The 23629-nt window shown below is 45.1% G+C and overlaps 1 protein-coding gene across 1 annotated transcript in view; it reads right to left on the bottom strand.

Moving 5' to 3' along the window:
• The window catches only part of MRC1 (mannose receptor C-type 1), a 178554-nt gene that overhangs the window by 98960 nt on the left and 55965 nt on the right, over window positions 1–23629 (bottom strand). The window contains exons 9-12 of the mRNA XM_077490910.1: window positions 22657–22770; window positions 18844–18959; window positions 4942–5090; window positions 1871–2070 (exon numbers count right to left, since the gene is read on the bottom strand). Coding sequence (XP_077347036.1) covers window positions 1871–2070; window positions 4942–5090; window positions 18844–18959; window positions 22657–22770 — 579 coding nt within the window. The remainder of the gene's footprint in view (window positions 1–1870; window positions 2071–4941; window positions 5091–18843; window positions 18960–22656; window positions 22771–23629) is intronic.

Here is a 23629-nt window from a genome sequence, read left to right as displayed (position 1 = left end):
TGTGGCCACCATTATTTTCCAGCACTGCCATAACCCTCCTGGGCATGGAGTTCACCAGAGCTTCACAGGTTGCCACTGGAGTCCTCTTCCACTGCTCCATGATGACATAATGGAGCTGGTGGATGTTAGAGACCTTGCGCTCCTCCACCTTCCGTTTGAGGATGCCCCACAGATGCTCAATAGAGTTTAGGTCTGGAGACATGCTTGGCCAGTCCATCACCTTTACCCTCAGCTTCTTTAGCAAGGCAGTGGTCGTCTTGGAGTTGGAATACTGCCCTGCAGCCCAGTCTCCGAAAGGAGGAGATCATGCTCTGCTTCAGAATGTCACAGTACATGTTGGCATTCGTGGTTCCCGCAATGAACTGTATCTCCCCAGTGCCGCAATCATGCAGCCCCAGACCATGACCCTCCCACCACCATGCTTGACTTTAGGCAAGACACATTTTTCTTTGTACTCCTCACCTGGTTGCTGCCACACACGCTTGACACCATCTGAACCAAATAAGTTTATCTTAGTCTCATCAGACCACAGGACATGGTTCCAGTAATCCATGTCTATAGTCTGCTTGTCTTCAGCAAACTGTTTGCAGGCTTTCTTGTGCATCATCTTTAGAAGAGGCTTCCTTCTGGGATGACAGCCATGCAGACTAATTTGATTCAGTGTGTGGCGTATGGTCTGAGCACTGACAGGCTGACCCCCTCACCCCTTCAACCTCTGCAGCAATGCTGACAGCACTCATATGTCTATTTCCCAAAGACAACCTCTGGATATGGCGCTGAGCACGTGCATTCAACTTCTTTGGTCGACCATGGCGAGGTCTGTTCTGGGTAGAACCTGTCCTGTTATACCGCTGCATAATCTTGGCCACCATGCTGCAGCTCAGTTTCAGGGTCTTGGCAATCTTCTATTAGCCCAGGCCACCTTTATGTAAAGCAACAATTCTTTTTTTTCAGATCCTCAGAGAGTTCTTTGCCATGAGGTGCCATGTTGAACTTCCAGTGACCAGTATGAGAGAGTGAGAACGATAACACAAAATGTTTCACACCTGCTCCCCTTTTACACCTGAGACCTTGTAACACTAAAGAGTCACATGACACCGGGGGGGGGGGGGAATGGCTAATTGGGCCCAATTTGGACATTTTCTTTTAGAGGTGTACTCACTTTTGTTACCAGCGGTTTAGACATTAATGGCTGTGTGTTGAGTTATTTTGAGGAGACAGCAAATTTACACTGTTATTCAAGCTGTACACTCACTACTTTACATTGTAGCAAAGTGTCATTTCTTCAGTGTTTTCACATGAAAAGATATAATAACATATTTACAAAAATGTGAGGGGTGTACTCACTTTTGTGAGATACTGTAACATAGTGACATTGTACTACTGTGTCATATGGTACGGGGTGCTGTGATTGGCCCAGGTACCATGTGTTAGCTGTGGGCCAATCATAGCTCACCAGTATAGGAAGCAAGGTTGTTATGAATCATATTGATTCATAACATCTTTGTTGACATTGTGATCATATGATCACATTGTGGTCACATGATTACCGATCCCGAGCACCGGTATCTGCATTCCGCTGTGTCCGGCAGTGTTGCGGTTTCCTTGTACATGCCACCTACCCACAGTAAATGTACTTTGGGTGGTTGGCAAGTGGTTAAAAATGATAGATCCTGTGTATTACCAATTCTCCAAGGGTATATAAACTTTTGAGCACAACTGTAACACACACTCAACCTATAGTTCCTAAAAGCCTCAGGTTGGAGGTAACGCAGGTTGGAGAATGAAATTTACCATCTGATTGTCTTTTAGCATTCGCCAAAAATATGCATCCCACTAATGTAAAATTGATAGTAATCGCCCTACTTACTTTGTAACAAGAGCTTAAAGTGGAGCTTGTCTTCCATTCAGCTGGGCACTTTGGCTCTGGTGTTGTTGTTGGGATTGGCGGTGGTGTCACTCCTTCTGCCCACTTCTTACAGACAAACTTGGCCTTCTCGTCGCATTTGATAACATCCCATAATCCACCTCTGTTTCCAGTTCTCATGACCACACAACCTTGTTTTCTTCCTTCAAAGTTTTATTAAAAATTCATGTCAATACAATTTTATTTTGGAACGTTAATGCATCTTAAAGCAATCATGTGCTTTGTCCATGTAGTACAAAGTGAAATATTTTCTTATGCTCACATCTGCTTTGATCTCACACAATCCGTCCAACTGACGGATAAGTACCCAGTATTTCAGGGAATTGCAAGCATATGACTTGTTCTTCTCCATGCATTGCAAGTGCTTGGCGATTGGCCTAAGCAGTCCTCAGCCCTGTGTAGGCTCTGGCCACATCAAGTCTACACAGGACTTCCTTTTCTTGCTCCTAGCTGCTGAGCAAAGCAGCATGGGAGTGGAAGGAAAATGAGTGCTCTTGGGGAACTTTAGTTATACAGTAGGTGGACTTGTGCAACTCCACATTGCAACTGAGGTCAGAATTCCTATTCTTTAATACTTGCTTTAGGTCTATCACTCAGCTAGGCTAGGCCAAAATTTACTAGGGATAAACTGCACAGGATGAAGCTTTACTACTAGAACAAAAAAAGTACACTGAAAGTATGGCTGCATTGTATTCCCTGTTTATATTGAGGGGGCTGGCTTATCTAAAAGCGCTCTCTAAAGCCGGCCATACTTGGACCAGCAGGGACTGGCTGAATTTCGATCCATGTATGAGCAGGGAAGTTGCACAAAAGTTGATCTACCGATCAAATTCTGTAAAACCATCCTGTCAGACTTTCCCTTCTTGATCAGTGCTGCCTGCTATAGCTGGTGGCGCTGATCAATATATTGTGACATCAGGGGGATTATAATACAATAGCTCAGTTGGGAGGATCCCCCCATCCACATTGAGTGTATGGATGAGGAAATGGAGTTATGAATCATCTATGGCCAGCCTAAGCTTGCTGGCTATAATTTGGTGGTTTAAAAACCAAATCCCTGCAAATCTTGAAGCTGCAGTCTTTGCCTCAAACCCATGGTGGCAGTGAACCCAAACCTCTTCCCAAACTGGGAGCTATTTCGTTTTCTTAAGAACTTTGTCATTTGTTTAATAAAAATGTTTATGGAAAAAAGAACTTTGTATCATAAACATATATTGTGCTTTTCCTCTTTTAGCCCCTGTACACACGGTCGGAGAATCCGTCGGAATGTGTCCTATCGGACCGTGTTGTCGGATAATCCGACTGTGTGTGGTATGCATCGGACTGATTCCGTCGGAATATCCATTGGACCCAATTTTCCAACTTGTTGGAAATATTTTCCGACCAACTGGTTCGATCGGACATACTCCGGTCACGTGTAGAGAATTTTGATCGGACCAAGTGTCACGCATGCTCAGATCAAATTCCTACATCAAAGCTATTGGCTACTAGCCTGAACGTAGTCCCATCATAACGAAATTACGTCATCACGTTCTGAATGATCGGATTTTTTGACAACTTAGTCCGACCGTGTATATGCAAAAGTTTCGGACAAGATCCGACAGGCAAAATCCGACGGATTTGGTTGTCGAAATCTCCGACCGTGTGTACAGGGGCTTAGAATATTTTATTCTTTTTGCATCTGTTGCTAGGGAGTTGACTAGTTTTTTCAAGCAAGTTTACTGACACATTGATAATGAATAAAAATATAATTTATAGAAAGCAAAAATACTGCAAGTAGTCATTTAAAATACTTATTTTTTCTTAGTTCTTACCTGCAATTTTTGTAAGGTGTTTACAGGGTCTGTTTAACCCCTTGACGCCAACATAATGCAAATATGTGACCTCCTGCTTCAAGAGGTTGTACTGGGGTGATGCTTGCAGCTGTAGGCATCACCCCAGTACCGTTTTTTAGAGCAGACGGTCGGCTTTCTTGTAATAACAACCAATTCGGGGCTAATCAGCCACAAGGCAATTATTACAAGCAGCGGGAGGGAACCTCCCCCTCCTTCCGCCTTCCGTGGCTCGCCCGGGCTCTCCCGTCTCACCGGAATCGGCTTTAATTGGGTCTCGGATCTAGTAACTTGAAAGCCATGTCATGACATCACTTCTGGTTAAAGAGTAAGTAAACTCCCCAAATTTGTATGTACCTATAGGTAAGCCTATAATAAGGCTTACCTATAGATACTGTAAATATCTCCTAAACTTGCACCATTTTACGTCATCGGCGCATGTGCTCTGAAGGAACGGCCACCCGTGCCGTTTCTTCAGGGCCCATGCTGTGACCAGCGACTTCCACCATGCATGTGACGGATGTTGTCGCTGCTCAAGCCAATCCCTGCAAACCCAAAAGATACACTGGGAAAGATGTTAGCTGTGTCAGTGATGGGCGGGCACCACTGGACAGCTTAGTCCTAAGGTAAGTATTTTAGAATGAGCTAGTATGTGATGCATACCAGCTTATTATGCCTTTGCCTTACAGTTTTGTTTTTTTTTTGGGGGGGGGGGGGGGTTTACAACCTTTTTAACTGGAGCCTTAAAGGCGCCAGACTGTAAAAAAAATGTCAGTAATAAAAGCAACCAAACTTGAAATTTTTAATGCTTTTAAGTGCAAAGGAGGGATTTTTTTTTTTTTTTTTTTATTAAATTTATGAAAGTTTATTTTTTCCAAACAAATTGCATTTGAAAGACCACTGCCCAAATTCAGTGTGATTTAAAATATTGCAATGACCACCATTTTATTCTCTTGGGCTTCTGCTAAAAAATATATATAATGTTTGGAAGTTCTAAGTAATTATCTAGCAAAAGATACAGATTTTTAACTTGTAAACAACACATGTAAAAAAAAAAAAGCTTAGGCATCAAGGGGTTAAAGAAAGCCCCCAATGCAGTTCATATGGGCTCCGCCCTCATGTTGATCATCCATGTTATAAAATTACTATTGACCCAGATAACAGCAGAACTGAGTGACTTACCAGGCATGTCTGCATTCCAGTGAGTGTACAAAACCCTCTCGTTATTGATCCATTTAAAAGTCCCCCTTTCTTCCATGTCGGTGAGTCCTGTCCAGAAATATTTCTCTGGTCTAAGCCCAATCAGACTTGTTAGATAAGCCTGTTCAAATCTGCAAATGCCAAAAAGACAAAATAATGTTGGATGATTATCAACATTCCTTTCCTAAAAAGCCAATTAAACCTTAAGGTTTTATTAGTGGGATGCAGTCAGGCTGCCTAAAAATGAAAGCACTATTACACCCAAAAACAAAAATAAAAATGTGGTTACTGCATTTGTTTTTGTTTTTTATTGTTTTCCTTTATTTTCATCTGGTGATTCAGCCAGTACCACACTTTCTATCTTAGGGTATCTCCACTCTGCATGGAAGAGAAATGGAACCACTTTTTGGCCAACATCATTGTCAATCTGGGGAGAGGGTAGTTTTAGATGTACTAGCAGATTTAGATGAACCTGGCCAACAAATTAAAGCCAAACTCTACATATAATAAAACTGTTACACAGGGCACGCTAGTGCATTACTGTACATGTGATGCACTGCAACTAGAGATGGAAAGGCTTTAAATTTTCTTTTTTAATGAAACAAGTTTTTGTTTCTTTTTTTTTTTCAATAAAAAACATAAAAACAAAAGAAGGAATATGTTTTTTTACAATGATAACTAATATACACTATATTGTCAAATGTATAGTGTACTTTACACCTTTACTCGCCCATGAACTTAAATGGCATCCCGGTCTTAGTCTGAAGGTTTTAATGTACAAATGCGCTTCTGGAAGAATGGTCAAACATTCCCATAGACACACTCCTAAACCTTGGACAGTCTTCCCTGAAGAGCCGAAGCTGTTAAGCTGCAAAGGGAGTGTATGTGCCTTACAGTGCAGGAGGGCTAACCCAATATTTAACCCTACAGACTAAGACTGGGATGCCATTAAATTTCATGTGCGTGTAAAGGCAGGTGTCCTAATACTTTTGACAAAATAGTGTATCTATAATATGGTATTCAAACTATATAACATAAAGACCTTAATGAAAGCTTTGTTAGACTTTATGTAAAGTTTTAAATTATTACAAGTTCTCTCAACTGAAGACAAGTAAACTGTACTTTGCAATGCAGTTCCCATAAAAGGGAAATATGCATATCTGCCACTAGGCGGCACTGCAGGGGAAAGGCTCCAGTTTAGTTTGCTTGTGGGCTCCATCTTATATCTTCTATAGTTGGGTGATTGTTGGGATACAGTAGATCAGCCATTCTCAGCCAGGGTTCCGTGGAACCCCGGGGTTCCTCCAGAGGTTGCTAGGGATTCCTTGAGCTGTGGTTGATGAACCACCTTTGATGATGCCTACAGAGTTCAAGGTTCAGCACCACTTAGCAAAGCCAGCAGCATGACACAAAATATCTTTTTAGCTGTCTTAAAGGGTGGCATTCTGAGCACCACTTTAAGGGGGACATTCTTCTTATTGACCACCAATGTAAGGAGCATTGTTCGTATTGAGCCCTGATGATTTGGTTTTAGGAAGGGTTCCTCAAGACATGACAATTATTTTTGGGGTTCCTCTAGGTTAAAAGGTTGAGAAAGCCTGCAGTAGATGATAGTTTTGTCCTCTCTGGCCTTAACTGGCATGTAAGTGGGTAAATTTTACAAATCTTTATAACCTTAAATGATTCCTATTAATGTTCTCCACCATCACAGCATAATGTTTCCCTATAGTCTGGTCAGTAAATTATCTTTTCTTTTCCTCCTCTCAGTAAAATAATGAAACCAACATCTAGAGTTGGTCTCATTATTCGGTACATTAGATCAGTTGATCTACATTTCCACCATACAATTTCTGCTGAGAGCAAAGCTGTCATTTGCAAATATGAGAAAAAATATTATTTTTCAAATGCTACAAAGTTTTCATTCCAGAAACACTTTTTCTGCTGCTTTTGGGTCATCACAAAGTGTTTCATCACCAGCAGCATCTTCAAGCAAAGGACATGTTACAAACCATGACCTCAGTTCTTCATAGAGCAATATATATTTCTGGATCAGCATAGTCAATAACTGAAAATGCATATTGTTAGGAAGATTTTACATTTAGTGATGGACGAACTTCCGACGGGACGTTTCGCGAACGCGAAACGCGAACGGACACAAACGTTCGCGAAAACGACCGTTCGCCGCGGGCTCCATTGACTTCAATGGGAGGCGAATTTCGCAAACCTTTAGGTCGAATTTGCGGCCACGGGGTAATTATTAGGGGGTAGCACGTAGTCCCACCACCTGGACAATAGCATAATACATGTATGAGGTGAATTTGGGATCGATAACTACAAGCATTTTTTTTTTATTTGGGAAATTGTTCTGACAATTCAGGACTATGGAGCTAATGAAGGCAATGGAGGAGAGGGAAGGTCAGGGACCAGGGTAGGCAAACAAGAGGGTGCAGGAGATACAGAGCACTGACAGCAGCACCGTAATACAGAGCACTGACATCAGCACCGTGACATACAGCGCTGACAGCAGCTCCGTGACATACAGCGCTGACAGCAGCTCCGTGACATACAGCGCTGACAGCAGCTCCGTGACATACAGCGCTGACAGCAGCTCCGTGACATACAGCGCTGACAGCAGCTCCGTGACATACAGCGCTGACAGCAGCACCGTGACATACAGCGCTGACAGCAGCTCCGTGACATACAGCGCTGACAGCAGCTCCGTGACATACAGCGCTGACAGCAGCTCCGTGACATACAGCACTGACAGCAGCTCCGTGACATACAGCGCTGACAGCAGCTCCGTGACATACAGCGCTGACAGCAGCACCGTGACATACAGCGCTGACAGCAGCTCCGTGACATACAGCGCTGACAGCAGCTCCGTGACATACAGCGCTGACAGCAGCTCCGTGACATACAGCGCTGACAGCAGCTCCGTGACATACAGCGCTGACAGCAGCTCCGTGACATACAGCGCTGACAGCAGCTCCGTGACATACAGCGCTGACAGCAGCTCCGTGACATACAGCGCTGACAGCAGCTCCGTGACATACAGCGCTGACAGCAGCTCCGTGACATACAGCGCTGACAGCAGCTCCGTGACATACAGCGCTGACAGCAGCACCGTAAGCAGCCCCAGGAGGAAGTCAGCACAGCACAGGGATGGTGTGATCCCCTCATAATAAGAACCCCCAGGAGGAAGTCAGCACAGCACAGGGATGGTGGGAGCCCCTCATAATAAGAACACCCAGGAGGAAGTCAGCACAGCACAGGGATGGTGGGAACCCCTCATAATAAGCAGCCCCAGTAGAAATATGACACCGCTCAACCTCTTCAAAGAGGAGGGTAGGGGCATATAGTACGGTGTGCTTTTTTGGGTCAGGGAAGTGAGCCAAATGAATTAAGAAGGTCTGTGTGCTTGATTCCAAAAATTGTTTATAGACATATACATGGTCTACTGATCACATGTGTTGAATTCCTCCGAGATCCATGCCTCATTCATTTTTAGAAATGTGAGGTAGTTAACACTGTGGTGAGCTAGGCGAGTACGCTTATCGGTCACAATCCCCCCTGCTGCGCTGAACGTCCTTTCGGACAGGACACTGGATGAGGGGCAAGCCAACAGTTCGATTGCAAATTGGGCAAGCTCTGGCCAGAGGTCAAGCCTGCCCACCCAGTAGTCTAGGGGTTCATCACTCCTCAGAGCGTCCACATCGGCCGTTAACCCAATGTAGTCGGACACCTGACGGTCTAGGCGTTCCCTGATGCTGGATCCGGATGACACCTGTCGATGGGTCGGCTGAAAGAATGACCTCATATCCGAAGTCACCAACACATCTTCAAACCGGCCTCTTCTTGCAGGCGCTGTTGGATTGGTACCCGCAAATCCTTCTCTGGGAGTGGGAATTGCTCCTCTGCCAGCGCACGCAAAAGCAGAATGCAGCATTTCTCGAAGCAAGGCCTGGAAGTGCTGCATTCTGACAGCCCTCTGCGACGGCGGTAACATTTCCGCCATTTTGTGTTTGTACCGGGGGTCTAAGTACGTTGCCACCCAGTACTGGTCCTTGACCCTCATGCTTTTTATACGGGGGTCCCTATTAAAACACTGGAGCATGAAGGCCCCCATTTGCACTAAAGTGGAAGCGGTGTGGTGGCCTGGCTCCTGCTCATCATCCAGGATAATGTCGTCCTCTTCATTCTCCTCTCCCCATCCTCGCACAACAGGGATCCCAGAAAGGTTTAAAGCATGCTCTTCTTGCTCCTGCTCATCCGCCCCGGCACCATCCTCCTCTGACTCCTCATCAGACTCCTGTTGTTGACTTGTCTCAGATAGAGTAGCCCCCCCTGGGAATTCATCCAGCATTGCGACTTCCTCATCTTCCCGCTCCTGCTCCTCCACAGCCTGATCAATGACACGACGCAATGCACGCTCCAGAAAGAAGGCATAAGGTACCATGTCACTGATGGCGCCATGGCTGCGACTGACCAGTTTGGTGATCTCCTCAAATGGCCGCAGAAGTCTGCATGTGTCGCGCATGAGCAGCCACTGGCGCGGTGAAAAAAAACCCAGCTCCCCAGAACCGTTTCTTTCGCAGAGTTCATACAGGTAGACGTTAACTGCACGTTTCTGCTGGAGCAGCCTATCAAGCATATAGAAGGTTGAGTTCCATCGCGTCGGGCAATCGCAAATAAGACGTCTGACCGGCAGATGGTGTCGCCGCTGAATGTCAGCAAGGCGAGCCATGGCCGTGTAAGATCTTCTGAAATGGGCCGAGATTTTCCTTGCCTGCCGCAAGATGTCCTGGACCCCAGGGTATTTGACAAGGAATCGCTGCACGACCAAGTTTAAGACGTGTGCCATGCACGGCACGTGCGTGATTTTGCCCTGTTTCAATGCGCTAAGCAGATTGGCACCGTTGTCACACACCACTTTACCAACTGTCAAATTGAGCGGTGTTAGCCACTCATCTGCCTGTGAACGCAAAGCTGAAAGGAGTGCCGGGCCAGTGTGGCTCTTTGCTTCCAGGCACAACAGACGCAGCACGGCATGGCAACGTCTCACCTGGCATGTGGAATAGGTTCTGGGGAGCTTGGGCGGTGCAGTGGAAGAGACGCTAGCAGCGGAAAAGGAGGAGGCAGCTGAGGAGGAGAGGGAGGAGGATGGAGTAGGAGGAGGAGAAGAAGAGTCAGGCCTGCATGCAATCCGTGGCGGTAAAACCAAATCTACACGGGTGCCACGGGTTACATGCTTGACGGCCGTCAGAAGGTTCACCCAGTGGGCAGTAAAACTGATATACCTTCCCTGCCCGTGTTTGCTAGACCACGTGTCTGTGGTCAGATGTATCTTGGCACCGACACTGTGTGCCAGAGATACATTCACTTGCCGCTGAACATGGCCATATAGCTCTGGGATGCCCTTCTCTGAGAAATACTTCCTTCCTGGGACCTTCCATTGTGGTGTTCCAATGGCCACAAATTTGCGAAAGGCCTCCGAGTCCACCAGTTTATATGGCAGTAGTTGGCGGGCTATGAGTTCTGACAAGCCAGCCGCCAACCGTTGGGCAAGAGGGTTATCCGGCGTCATCATTTTTTTACGCTCAAACATTAGGCCCACGGAAGCCTGCCTTTTTGCAGAAAAATGTGAGCTTGGCGTGATGGAAGGTGGAGTGGAGGACAATTGTGAGGAGAGAGGAGAAGGAGAAGTAGAAGACGAGGCTGGACGGTGAGAGCCTGCAGTGTGGCTTTGTGTGTTCCGTTGCTCCCACTGGGCTCGGTGATGGCTGCTCATGTGCCTTCTTAAGGCGGTCGTCCCTAGGTGAGTATTGGGCTTACCGCGACTAACGCGTTGACTGCAAAGATTGCAGATGGCAACGCTATTGTCAGCAGCGGACACGTTAAAAAAAGCCCACACTGCGGAGCCATGTGCCGGTGTCCTGGGAGCGCCAGATGTGACCGTACATGGTCGATGACTCGCTCCTGATACATTTGCAGTCTGCTTTGTCCCTGCTGTGCAATGTAAGTCATTGCTGCTTCTCCTCCCTATCTGCTGGTCCATATCTCCCTCTGAACTCCCCTCCTCTTCCTCTCTTGTGGGCACCCACGTGACATCACTAGACACGTCATCATCAACGTCACCTTCCCCACCGCTATAAGTAGAGTAGGCAGCAACACCGGGGACCAACCTCCTCCTTGGGCTGATCTGGGTACTGGCGTCAGACTGCTGAGTAGCGCTTGTTGCTACCTCCTCTTCCTGATCCAATACCAAGAGTGGCTGCGCATCAGAAATGTCCTCTTGATATGGATCGGAAAATAATTCCAGTGACTCAAGCGGAAGGTATGTGGTGGTGGTGGTGGTGGTCGTGTTGTTGGTGGTAGTGTCTTTGGGGGTGCACATAGCAGAGAGTGAAGAAGAGGGTGCAGATCGAGAGGATGAGGAGGGTGCAGAAGAGTAAGGCTGAGCGAGCCACTCAACCAAGTCTGGTGCATCCTTTAAAGTAATTGAACGCACCTTCTGCAACTTCCCACTTTGGCTCAAGCCTGTTGCTCCTGCCCTACCCCTACCACCCCTGCGGAAGGGCCTGCCTCTTCCTCTGCATGTCATTTTTTAAATGACCCTGTGACAAAACTCTTAGTCCCTATACCGCTGAAGGACTGCTGCAGTATAGGTGAGCGGTCAGCAGTGGTGCACGTCAACCCTATCTATTGTGGACCTATAGCGGTCCTTACAGAACAGCAGACTGTACCGCACTCAAGCCTATGTACCGTAGCACCCTATACCAAGTTACCAGTCCTTATAAGAACTTTTGTGGACCAAGCAGGTTGTGTATTAGTGTTTAGCAGACTGTACGTCAGTCCCTATACCGCTGAAGGACTGCTGCAGTATAGGGCAGCGGTCAGCAGTGGTGCACGTCAACCCTATCTATTGTGGACCGATAGCGGTCCTTACAGAACAGCAGACTGTACCGCACTCAAGCCTATGTACCGTAGCACCCTATACCAAGTTACCAGTCCTTATAAGAACTTTTGTGGACCAAGCAGGTTGTGTATTAGTGTTTAGCAGACTGTACGTCAGTCCCTATACCGCTGAAGGACTGCTGCAGTATAGGGCAGCGGTCAGCAGTGGTGCACGTCAACCCTATCTATTGTGGACCGATAGCGGTCCTTACAGAACAGCAGACTGTATCGCACTCAAGCCTATGTACCGTAGCACCCTATACCAAGTTACCAGTCCTTATAAGAACTTTTGTGGACCAAGCAGGTTGTGTATTAGTGTTTAGCAGACTGTACGTCAGTCCCTATACCGCTGAAGGACTGCTGCAGTATAGGGCAGCGGTCAGCAGTGGTGCACGTCAACCCTATCTATTGTGGACCGATAGCGGTCCTTACAGAACAGCAGACTGTACCGCACTCAAGCCTATGTACCGTAGCACCCTATACCAAGTTACCAGTCCTTATAAGAACTTTTGTGGAACAAGCAGGTTGTGTGTTAGTGATTAGCAGACTGTACGTCAGTCCCTATACCGCTGAAGGACTGCTGCAGTATAGGTGAGCGGTCAGCAGTGGTGCACGTCAACCCTATCTATTGTGGACCGATAGCGGTCCTTACAGAACAGCAGACTGTACCGCACTCAAGCCTATGTACCGTAGCACCCTATACCAAGTTACCAGTCCTTATAAGAACTTTTGTGGACCAAGCAGGTTGTGTATTAGTGTTTAGCAGACTGTACGTCAGTCCCTATACCGCTGAAGGACTGCTGCAGTATAGGGCAGCGGTCAGCAGTGGTGCACGTCAACCCTATCTATTGTGGACCGATAGCGGTCCTTACAGAACAGCAGACTGTACCGCACTCAAGCCTATGTACCGTAGCACCCTATACCAAGTTACCAGTCCTTATAAGAACTTTTGTGGACCAAGCAGGTTGTGTATTAGTGTTTAGCAGACTGTACGTCAGTCCCTATACCGCTGAAGGACTGCTGCAGTATAGGGCAGCGGTCAGCAGTGGTGCACGTCAACCCTATCTATTGTGGACCGATAGCGGTCCTTACAGAACAGCAGACTGTACCGCACTCAAGCCTATGTACCGTAGCACCCTATACCAAGTTACCAGTCCTTATAAGAACTTTTGTGGAACAAGCAGGTTGTGTGTTAGTGATTAGCAGACTGTACGTCAGTCCCTATACCGCTGAAGGACTGCTGCAGTATAGGGCAGCGGTCAGCAGTGGTGCACGTCAACCCTATCTATTGTGGACCGATAGCGGTCCTTACAGAACAGCAGACTGTACCGCACTCAAGCCTATGTACCGTAGCACCCTATACCAAGTTACCAGTCCTTATAAGAACTTTTGTGGAACAAGCAGGTTGTGTGTTAGTGATTAGCAGACTGTACGTCAGTCCCTATACCGCTGAAGGACTGCTGCAGTATAGGTGAGCGGTCAGCAGTGGTGCACGTCAACCCTATCTATTGTGGACCGATAGCGGTCCTTACAGAACAGCAGACTGTACCGCACTCAAGCCTATGTACCGTAGCACCCTATACCAAGTTACCAGTCCTTATAAGAACTTTTGTGGACCAAGCAGGTTGTGTATTAGTGTTTAGCAGACTGTACGTCAGTCCCTATACCGCTGAAGGACTGCTGCAGTATAGGGCAGCGGTCAGCAGTGGTGCACGTCAACCCTATCTATTGTGGACCGATAGCGGTCCTTACAGAACAGCAGACTGTACCGCACTCAAGCCTATGTACCGTAGCACCCTATACCAAGTTACCAGTCCTTATAAGAACTTTTGTGGAACAAGCAGGTTGTGTATTAGTGTTTAGCAGACTGTACGTCAGTCCCTATACCGCTGAAGGACTGCTGCAGTATAGGGCAGCGGTCAGCAGTGGTGCACGTCAACCCTATCTATTGTGGACCGATAGCGGTCCTTACAGAACAGCAGACTGTACCGCACTCAAGCCTATGTACCGTAGCACCCTATACCAAGTTACCAGTCCTTATAAGAACTTTTGTGGAACAAGCAGGTTGTGTGTTAGTGATTAGCAGACTGTACGTCAGTCCCTATACCGCTGAAGGACTGCTGCAGTATAGGGCAGCGGTCAGCAGTGGTGCACGTCAACCCTATCTATTGTGGACCGATAGCGGTCCTTACAGAACAGCAGACTGTACCGCACTCAAGCCTATGTACCGTAGCACCCTATACCAAGTTACCAGTCCTTATAAGAACTTTTGTGGAACAAGTGAGTTGTGAATGTTTAGCAGACTGCAGCAGAAGGGCAGCAGTCAAGTATAATATCCTTTCTATATTTGGAAGAAAGAATATTATACATGTACAAGCCTATTACTGTACCACTGATACCAGTCCTGAAAAGAACCTTTGTGGAACTAATAATAACAGCAAGTCTTTAAAATTACCCTCACTGCCTGACAACACTGCTTCCTTCCTGTCCCTATACAAATTGGCAAAAAAAGAGAACGATTAGTGGTTACTGGAACAGCTCTTTTGTGGACCTTGATAGTAACAGCTAATGATGATGATGATGATGATGATGATGAAAGACTAATCTGGCTGTCCCTGTAGCATACACCGTCCTTTCCCTTTCTCTAAACTAACAAAAGACACTCAGGCTGCTGCAAGAATCAGCAGCACAGCAAACCTATCAACACCTAACACCTATACCAGTCCTGAAAAGAACTTTTGTGTACCAAATAGCTAGTGGTTTATCTCTCCCTACTCCACACAGGAACCTGTCCCTATCGTAACAGAAGAAAGAATGTAAAATGGCCACCGGATCGGGTGTATTTATAGGTTAGGGGGAATGTACAAGTGTCCATGTGCTGTCATGTCTCAATTGGCTGTCCTGTATCACATGATAAACGTGTCACCAAAGGTTAAAGTTCTTGTATACATTAAACACGTAAGTCCGCCGCGGCGAACGACGGAAAAAGGCGTTCGAACGTGCGGACCGCGAATGTCGGAAATTCGCCGCGAAACGACCGCCGGGCGAACCGTTCGGCCATCACTATTTACATTATTACGAGGGAACGTTGGATGGTCACTTGTTCTCAGGTGTATGTAAAATGATCTTTAAAAAGCAAGGTTAGTTTATTTAAACTAGTGGCACTGCCCGAGGGCCCCGTGCCACTAGGGGGCCCCATCAAGGTTGCCAGCCTCAGTAAAACCATGGAAAGTATGTAAAAATCTATGTTTTTTTTTTACATCTGTCTCTGAAATGTTCCTTACCGACATCCTTTTGGTCTAAAAATCCAGAGATTATAGCTACCCCACCTCTTCAGTACCTTCTCAGCCAATAGAAACATGTCTGTGTATACTGTGTGATTGTATACTGTGTGTGTATGTTTGTGTATACTGTGTGGCCCCATAATGTCTGATTGCCTAGGGGGCCCCATAATCTCCTATTGCCCGGGGGCCCCATGAGTTGTCAGTCCGCCCCTGGTGCTAACATACATAGTGAGTGTTAACAAGTATTGTGGCACTGTGCATGTTAACGTGCGAGTTACCTCACCCTACCCCAAAGAAAAAGTGTGATATGGCCCTAAGTGATTTCTATGAAAATTTTATATCTACGCTGTATGAAACTCAAGGCTGAAGCCTAACAGATTTCTATTATCTTCATGCTTCCTTTCTATCCATTTCCTACTGAGTCAATGACTCCAAAGTTTCCCTGAAATTTCCTGATAACCTGTTATTCTTCTTATCGGCTTGTCTTTCGGTAGGGCAGTTGTCTCCAGGAAGCTTGGACAAGGCAGATGCAATTCAGCAGTTCTGACATAACTGATAAGACTTTGTTGTAAATCTGTACTAGCTGAGGTTTGCAGAATGTAACGGAGGCTCTAAGGTCAAGAATTTGAACACGTCCTGGAAAATGGTTCATCTTATGGCATTCGGAAATGTATGACCTGTAGCAGGACATGCTTCCCAAACATAAAGTCAGGTTTATAGAGTGTCTACTGGAAGACATCTGTTCAACTGCAGATCTCCATCACCATATCCACACGTGAGATGTGCCATGCAGCAGAAGATAATGGTCTTCATCCAAGAAATGTAGCACTGTTTGAAGCTTGCTGATGGCTTACAATAGTTTATTTATAGTGATCCTTTCACAAAGTCTAAACTGCTCAAAAAGAATTGCCTGCAAAAAAGAAAAGTAAATACCTCTCCTCCTGCTCACGCTGCAGAACACCCCTCCATTGTAGAGGAATTGCCCCCCCCCCCCCCAAAGTGTCAATCTCCTGGGTTGCCCACAGTACTCTTAGGTTTATTCTGTAGACCTCCACATCACTACAGAGCACAGAAGTGATGTAGAGGTTGGCGGGAGCGATGTTCGGTAGCATGGGAAGCACGAGACGTATTTACACTCTTCTTCTGCAGGTAACTCGTACAGTTCAGCAGTGAGCAGTTCAGTTTTTGTGACAGGGTCCCTTTAAAGCCACAGTCAGTACTTCCATTAGGATCTGTATCAGCACTCCCTGAATGAACCTGAAATGTTTTTAAGTGGTTGTAAAGCCAGAAGGTTTTTTTTTTTATCTTAATGCATTCTATGCATTAAGATAAAAAAGCTTCTGTGTGCAGCAGCCCCCCTAATACTTGCCTGAGCCCATCTCTACATAAAGCGATGTACACCAGTGCCTCAACCATCCAGATTGGCTGAAATACAGCAGCAGTCTCATTGGATCCCGCTGCTGTAAATAAAAGTCAGTTAGCCAATCAGGAGACAGATGAGGTGGGGCCGAACCGCAGCTGTGTCTGAATGGATACACAGAGATGCAACTCAGCTTAGGTGCCCCCATAGAAACAGGAGGGAGGGGCCAGGTTACCGAATAGGGATACTGAATAGGAGGATCCAGCTTGCTCTGTGCAAAACCATTGCACAGAGTTGGTAAATATAACATGCTTGTTAGTGTTAAAGAAAAAAAAAACGAGGCTTTAGTATCACTTTAACCGCTTGCCAACCAGTCGGCTTGATCCCGCGAATCGCCATAGCTGTACGTCGGTCCCTTTAACAGCTATAGCAGGCGTGCCTGCTGCATGGCGGGGGAGCTGATGTGCATGGCCGGCAGCTGAGATGTCCACCGGCCACACGTGATCACTCCACACAAAGCCAGAACGGGGATCTGTCAATGTAAACAAACAGATCCCTGTTCTGTCAGGGGAGTGATCAGGAACAGCAATCTCTCTGTACTCCCATTCAGTCCACTCCCCCCACAGTTTGAAACACCTCCCACGGAACACATTTTGCTGATCACTGTATAAGTGTGACTGGTCCCAAAAAAGTGTCAAAAGTGTCCAATCTGTCCGCCGCAATGTCGCAGTCCCGCTAAAAATCATTGGTCATGGCCATTACTAGTAAAAAAAAATGTATAATAAAAATGCCATAAATATATCCTCTATTTTGTAGACGCTATAACTTTTGCACAAACCAATGAATATACGCTTATTGTGATTTTTTTAAAACAAAAATATGTAGAAGAATACATATTGGCCTAAACTGATGAAGAAATGTGTTTTTGTTTTTTTTTAAATCGGGGATATTTTTTATAGCAAAAAGTAAAAAATATAGTTTTTTTTTTCTAAATTCTCTGTCCTTTTTTTGTTTATAGTGCGAAAAATAAAAACTGCAGAGGTGATCAAATACCACCAAAAGAAAGCTGTATATGTGGGAAAAAAGATGTAAGTTTTGTTTTTGTACAGCGTCGCACGACCGTGCAATTGTCTCTTAAAGCGTTGCAGTGCCGTATCGCAAGAAATGCCCTGGTCATTAAGGGGGTAAATCTTCCGGTGCTGAAGTGGTTAAAATGAACTAAACCCTCCTATCGTTTTCAGCCATGGAAGCTGCCACCTTGGCCTCTGTTTGATCTTCAGCTGCCATGATGCTGCACATGTCATCAGTTTTGACACCAGCCATTTGATGTTTTGACAGTTTGGTTGAGAGCACAAGCAATGTGCCAGTTATATTCCCGAAACGTGTCGGGTGTGTAACTATTTTTTTAATCTGTTAAATCAATGGGTTTAGTTCCACTTTACAGAAAAAGTCTCAAAATGGTTATTTAATCCCTTAGCGAGCCAAGTGCATGCTATTACAAAGCAGCATAGTTTGAAAGTTTGCCCCCCCCCCCCCCCCCCCCTCAGCTATGTGACCATGCTGCTAGAAAGGAGACAGATTTGTGATTGATAGTAGTGATCTCTGGCAGCAGGGGCGCTCTGGAGACCAGCGCTGACATTTACAAAAGATTGCACAGCCTGTGGTGTGTGATCTATTTATGGCTGCTTGTAAAAAAATACACAGTACCACAGATGGATCACACAGAACCACAGCACTAAGTGATCTGTCACTATTATGAATGAACAGGCAGCTTTGCAGGCTTGTGTCATGCATGGCACTGGCCCGACATCACTGGTCGTCCATTCATAAAAAAAGATCACTTAGCACTGTGGCACTGTGTGATCCATCTGCCGGGGCTATGTAGGTTAACAAGCAGCTGCAGATATCTCACTGATATTTTACTATTATAAATGAGCAAGCAGTGCTGGCTTTTCATTTACAATAGGAAAAGGTCAAACAGCACAGCTACTTGTAAACATGCACAGCCCTAGCAGATATATTACACAGCCCTGCAGTGTTTAATGAACTTTTACTCATATGAATGAACAAGCAGGCCTGATTGTACCTTCAAAGGAATAAAAAACCAATCCGCTTACAAAAAGAGCAGGAGGGGAGCTCAGTGTTGGCTGTATCTTCCCCCCATAGGAACACCCATTAATTGGGCTTCAGAATGGGGTGGAGCTTTATTAGGCAAAATGTATTCAGCAATGGGGCCACCAATCAGAACAGGATTAAGTGCTATATGCACTTTTGTTTTTTAAATACCTGTCTTCAACAGTCATCAAATAAGCTGCATTGGTATTGCAAGTGGAGTTGGCTTCTGTAAATGTGGATGCTGTTTCCCCTATGAAGTAGCAGTAAAAGCCATGTCTTTTCCATCCCTGCAAACGTGAGAATACAATTATTAAACAATTCAGTATTTATCTGCAGAAGATATCTATATATTCGTACAATATGTTTAGCGAAAAATAGAATGGGCTAAAAATATTCCACTACAGCAAAATTAACAATTTAGCTGTTTACCCTTTAAATAAGGCTTCTCTACTTTTCATTCAAGACAAATTAAATTCAGACAACTTGGATTTAAGGGGCAATCTTGTTCCAGTAGCACAATATAGCTTTTATTATGCCCTATGAAAACATCACCAAGCTTGTCAAAGTCAGAAGCTCAGTTCCTATTGATGTAGGCAGATCCCCCAGAACTACGTCTCACAAGAGCCCTTCACCTACAAACAAAATGTGGACAGGCTCTGGGAATCAAGGCAGCAGAACCGATTTGCTTAGAAATAAAGCAGAGCATGCATGTGGAGAAGGATGGGGGAGGTTTCTTTAGTTAAGCATGCAGGGCTGATAACGTGGCTTAAGAGTTGACTTCACAGCAGAAAAGGCACCCTTTTGTCATTTTTAAATAGGGAGCACATTGGATTTCACACAGATCAACTGGTATTTTTGCAGAATTTTAAAATAAAACATGAGAAATGATGCATGTATTGCAGACACGTACTGGATATGTTTTCTTTTTAAAATTGTGCCCTAACATGCACTTCAACTTCAGAATAACTTGAAGCGAGCCTATGAAGACCCAAATATAGGAAATGCAATATCTTAATGATAGAGGCTACATAATTGTTATCTTGATCCCAGCCTCACTACATAGCGTGTTTCCCCCGAAAATAAGCCCTACCTCGAAAACAAGACCTAGGCTGATTTTCAGGGAGGGCTGCAATATAAGCCTTACCCCGTAAATAAGCCCTAGTAAAGTCCATGTAAAAATATATAATCCATTTTGTAAAAAGATTATGTAATGTCCACTGTATCTTTCATAAACGTATTGACAAAAATGCCTTATTTACAGTGCCGCTGGGTGCTCATGTGACTCGCTGGAGATCCTCTCCTCCCAGCTGATGTCAGCAGTCCCTCCCTCGGCAGTGCTCGGAGCGGGGCTGACATCAGCAGGCATCTCGGCCCTTCTTTCGGCAGTGCTCAGAGCCGGGAAGAAGGGCTCAAGATCAAGTGAGCACCCAACGGCACTGTAAATAAGGAATTTTCAACAATAAAGCCACGAAAGGAGACAAATTTCACATTATATAATATTTTTTATAAAGTTGCAAAAGGAGACACACTGGACATTATATAATATTTTTGTAGGGTTACAAAAGGGCACACGCTGGACATTATTTAATCTTTTTACAAAATGGATTACATATTTTTGTTTATTTTTGCGATTAAATATGTCATAATGATGACTCCTGAGCAGAGAGGGGGAGAGAAAACAGGGGACATAGATAAGACATCTCCTGGAAATAAGCCCTAGTGCGTTTTTTTGTAGAAGAAATTAATAAAAGACCCGGTCTTATTTTTGAAGAAACACAGTAGTAAGTTATTGACCTGCAACAGGCATGTAGCCAATGATGTCTAAGCCCTTGTACACACACGGTCGGAGATTCCGACAACCAAATCCGTCGGATTTTGTCCCAAACTGTTGCATACACACGGTCGGACAAAGTTGTCGGAAAATCCGACGTGATTACGTTATTTCGTTACGACGGGACTACGTTCTTGCTAGTAGCCAATAGCTTTGGTGTAGGAATTTGATCTGAGCATGCGTGGCACTTTGTCCGATCGGAATTCTCTACACATGACCGGAGTATGTCTGATCGGAGCATTGTGTCAGAAAATTTTACCAACAAGTTGGAAAACTTGGTCCGTCGGATACTCCGATGGAAACAGTCCGATGTAGACCACACACAGTCGGAATATCCGCCAAAACGGTCTGATAGGACACATTCCGTCGGAATCTCCGACCGTGTGTATAAGTCAGAGCTTCTGTATTACATGCTTGATTCCGGTCTGTAAGAGTCCATCACCATTTATTGTTGGTAAAATTAAGATGACAGAAAGACAAGGGGTAGCCAATGCGTTTCAGGGGCAAAACAGTCCCCCTTCATCAGGGTTTGGATGAAAATTGGAAACGCTTTCTACATGACTTTGCTCCATTGTGGTAAAATTATTGGTATATATATCTAAGGACTGGTTCACACTATTGTGATTTCTGATGCATTTTTAGTCGCAAAGAATCTTATTACAAGGGAAATCATATTGTTTTCAAAGGTGTCTGTTCACATCAATGCAACTCAGCACTGAATGATTTTGGAAAAGGTTCCTGTACTACTTTGGTGTGAATCCAACATGATTTTGGCCCTATAGAATATACAAACCTTATTAAAGTTGCATCCAAGTAGCATTATATAATTGCACTGAGCCCCGTTCACACCAGTGCGACTTGCCATTGATAGTTCAAAATCACAAGACAGATAGGGTGTGCCATAGGCACACCCTATTTGTGCCTATAGATCCGTTCAAATTGGTGCAACTGCAAATTGCAACAATTCGAAGAAGGTCCCTGCACTATTTTTGGTTCCTGCACTATTTTTGGTTCCTGCACTATTTTTGGGCGATTTCATGTGCAACTTGCATTGACATCTGTGCATGAAATTGCACAGATGTCAGCAAGCCGGACATAAAATGTCACTGACCAGCTGCTTTGAATTAGCGCTGAAGTAGTGCGATTCCAAAGTTGCATTCAGTGCGAACGAGGGACGGAAACCAAATTGCAGCAGTGTGAACCTAGCCTTATTGTCCTGATTGTTTTATTATAATTTATTTTAAACACTTTTGTTACTCTTTTTTGTGTTTGTTTCTAATTCCCCCACTCAAAATTGTGACTACAAGGTTTCTGCATTGTACAATCCTGTCTGTTTAGCCCTAGGAATTCTTTATTTTATTCTAGTTTACTTTGCAGTCCCTTCTTCCTCCGTTTTCTTCACATAGCCTGGTTCAAGGTCAGTTCACACCAGAAACGCACCACACTTGCAATCTGCAGTAGCGGTTGTTAATTTAGCGACATCCCAAACGCAGGTCACAAACACACTGCGTATGCCTCCACCAAATTGCATGGTATAGTAGCACCATGCGATCCAGTTGCTGTCCATTTTGAAAGTAGTGCATGCATTTTTTCATGGTGTGAGCTGACCCCATCACCAGATGCTTTCCAGTGTGTTTGTGTGTTTTTAGGCTGCATCCAGGCTGCATGCACAGTCTTTGCCATGTATTTCAATGGCCCTAGATCACACCAGTGTGGTCAGTTCCAGTTCTTTCAACAAAAGTGGAACACACTGCATTTTTATTGTCTGGAATGCATTAAAACGTGTGTAACTGCACTGGAATGCACATTATCCTAATGAAAATAAGGATTTTTCAAATGTCAAAAAAAGAAAAAGAAAAATGTACTGGACTGCGAAAACACTACTTATGCACTTTATACACCTCCAAAAGGCTAAAATTGTGGTGTGAACAAGCAATCAGGATCTTTAAGAAACTGTTTGATACATTTTATGGAATGATCTTATGCCCTTTGCAATGTCTATTTATGCCACCAGGTCTACCTTCTGATCCGGTGATCACTCATGCCACTGGTTGCAGGATCAATAACCCCCCTCCAATTTCTGCATTCATCATTTCATTGCTGACCAGCATTCTAATAGCACCAATATCTTAAAGTACAATGCATTGCAGTACCTTAATGCAGCCTGGCTCAATAAGCGGCCTTAGCTCGTGATCGTTTGGCAAAGGTTTCCTCTTGCAAAGATAAGGGAACTTCTTCTCACACATCTTATCTGCCAAATTACCTTCCTAAACAGAAATGAAAAAAATTATTTCAAAAAGAAAAAGTATGTGTTCCTAATGACAGAAATGTATCCTAAATATGGGAGTTACATGGTCAGAAAGATGGACAACCAGCATAAGTATGTTGATTTGTCTGAAGGGAGAAGGTACAGCCAAAGCTCATTCTGCACTCCTGCGACCTGTTTGCTGTCTGTTGACATCGAAGAGAGCCGGTCCAGGCTCAGGAAAGATTGCGCCTATATGGTCAGGATCTGCCACATGCCTAGACTGGAACCTGGCTCAGCCTATCAGCAAGCACCTGAAAGCCTGATCCGGCCACTTTTACATCTCAGCACTCCAGTGAGTTTGGGGGGGGGGGGGGGGAGGGGAACTAAGCAGGGAGCCGGCCAGCTCTCTGCTCATGGAGCTCTGAGTGCTGAGGGATCAGCAGTGTTTGATCGCTCGGTTCCCAGTGTTAGAGCCAGCGGAGGACAGATGCAGCATTGGCACGTAGCGATTAGGGTGTGGCAAGGCACGCCTATGCCAGCAGTCAATCCATGGCTGGGACCTGGTGATCGTCATGTGCTGTGTGTAGGGGGGGTTTGCACGCACCCCCTACATGGAAATGCAAAATTACATATATATCTGTGATTCTGCACAGAGCGGCCGCCATGTAGCAGTAAAGCTACATGGGCCGGTCATTAGGTAGTTAAAGGGGTTGTTAACTCAACAACGTAACTTTACATTTTTCTCTCAGTTTTTCACTGTAATGTCCCCCTGTAACTGTGCTTTATAAAAATAATACTGTATATAACTTGTTTACAGAATGATAATCTGCGCTCATTGTTCTGCCGCCTATCTACTCTCTTAGCCCGACAGATATAGC

This window comes from Lithobates pipiens, unplaced genomic scaffold (genome assembly GCF_037356315.1).
Source record: "Lithobates pipiens isolate NorthernLeopardFrog02 unplaced genomic scaffold, aLitPip1_a1.2 Scaffold_19, whole genome shotgun sequence".
Classification (NCBI taxonomy): Eukaryota; Metazoa; Chordata; class Amphibia; order Anura; family Ranidae; genus Lithobates; species Lithobates pipiens.
Note: the sequence above shows the minus strand (reverse complement) of the source record. Positions and strands in the feature narration are given on the sequence as shown.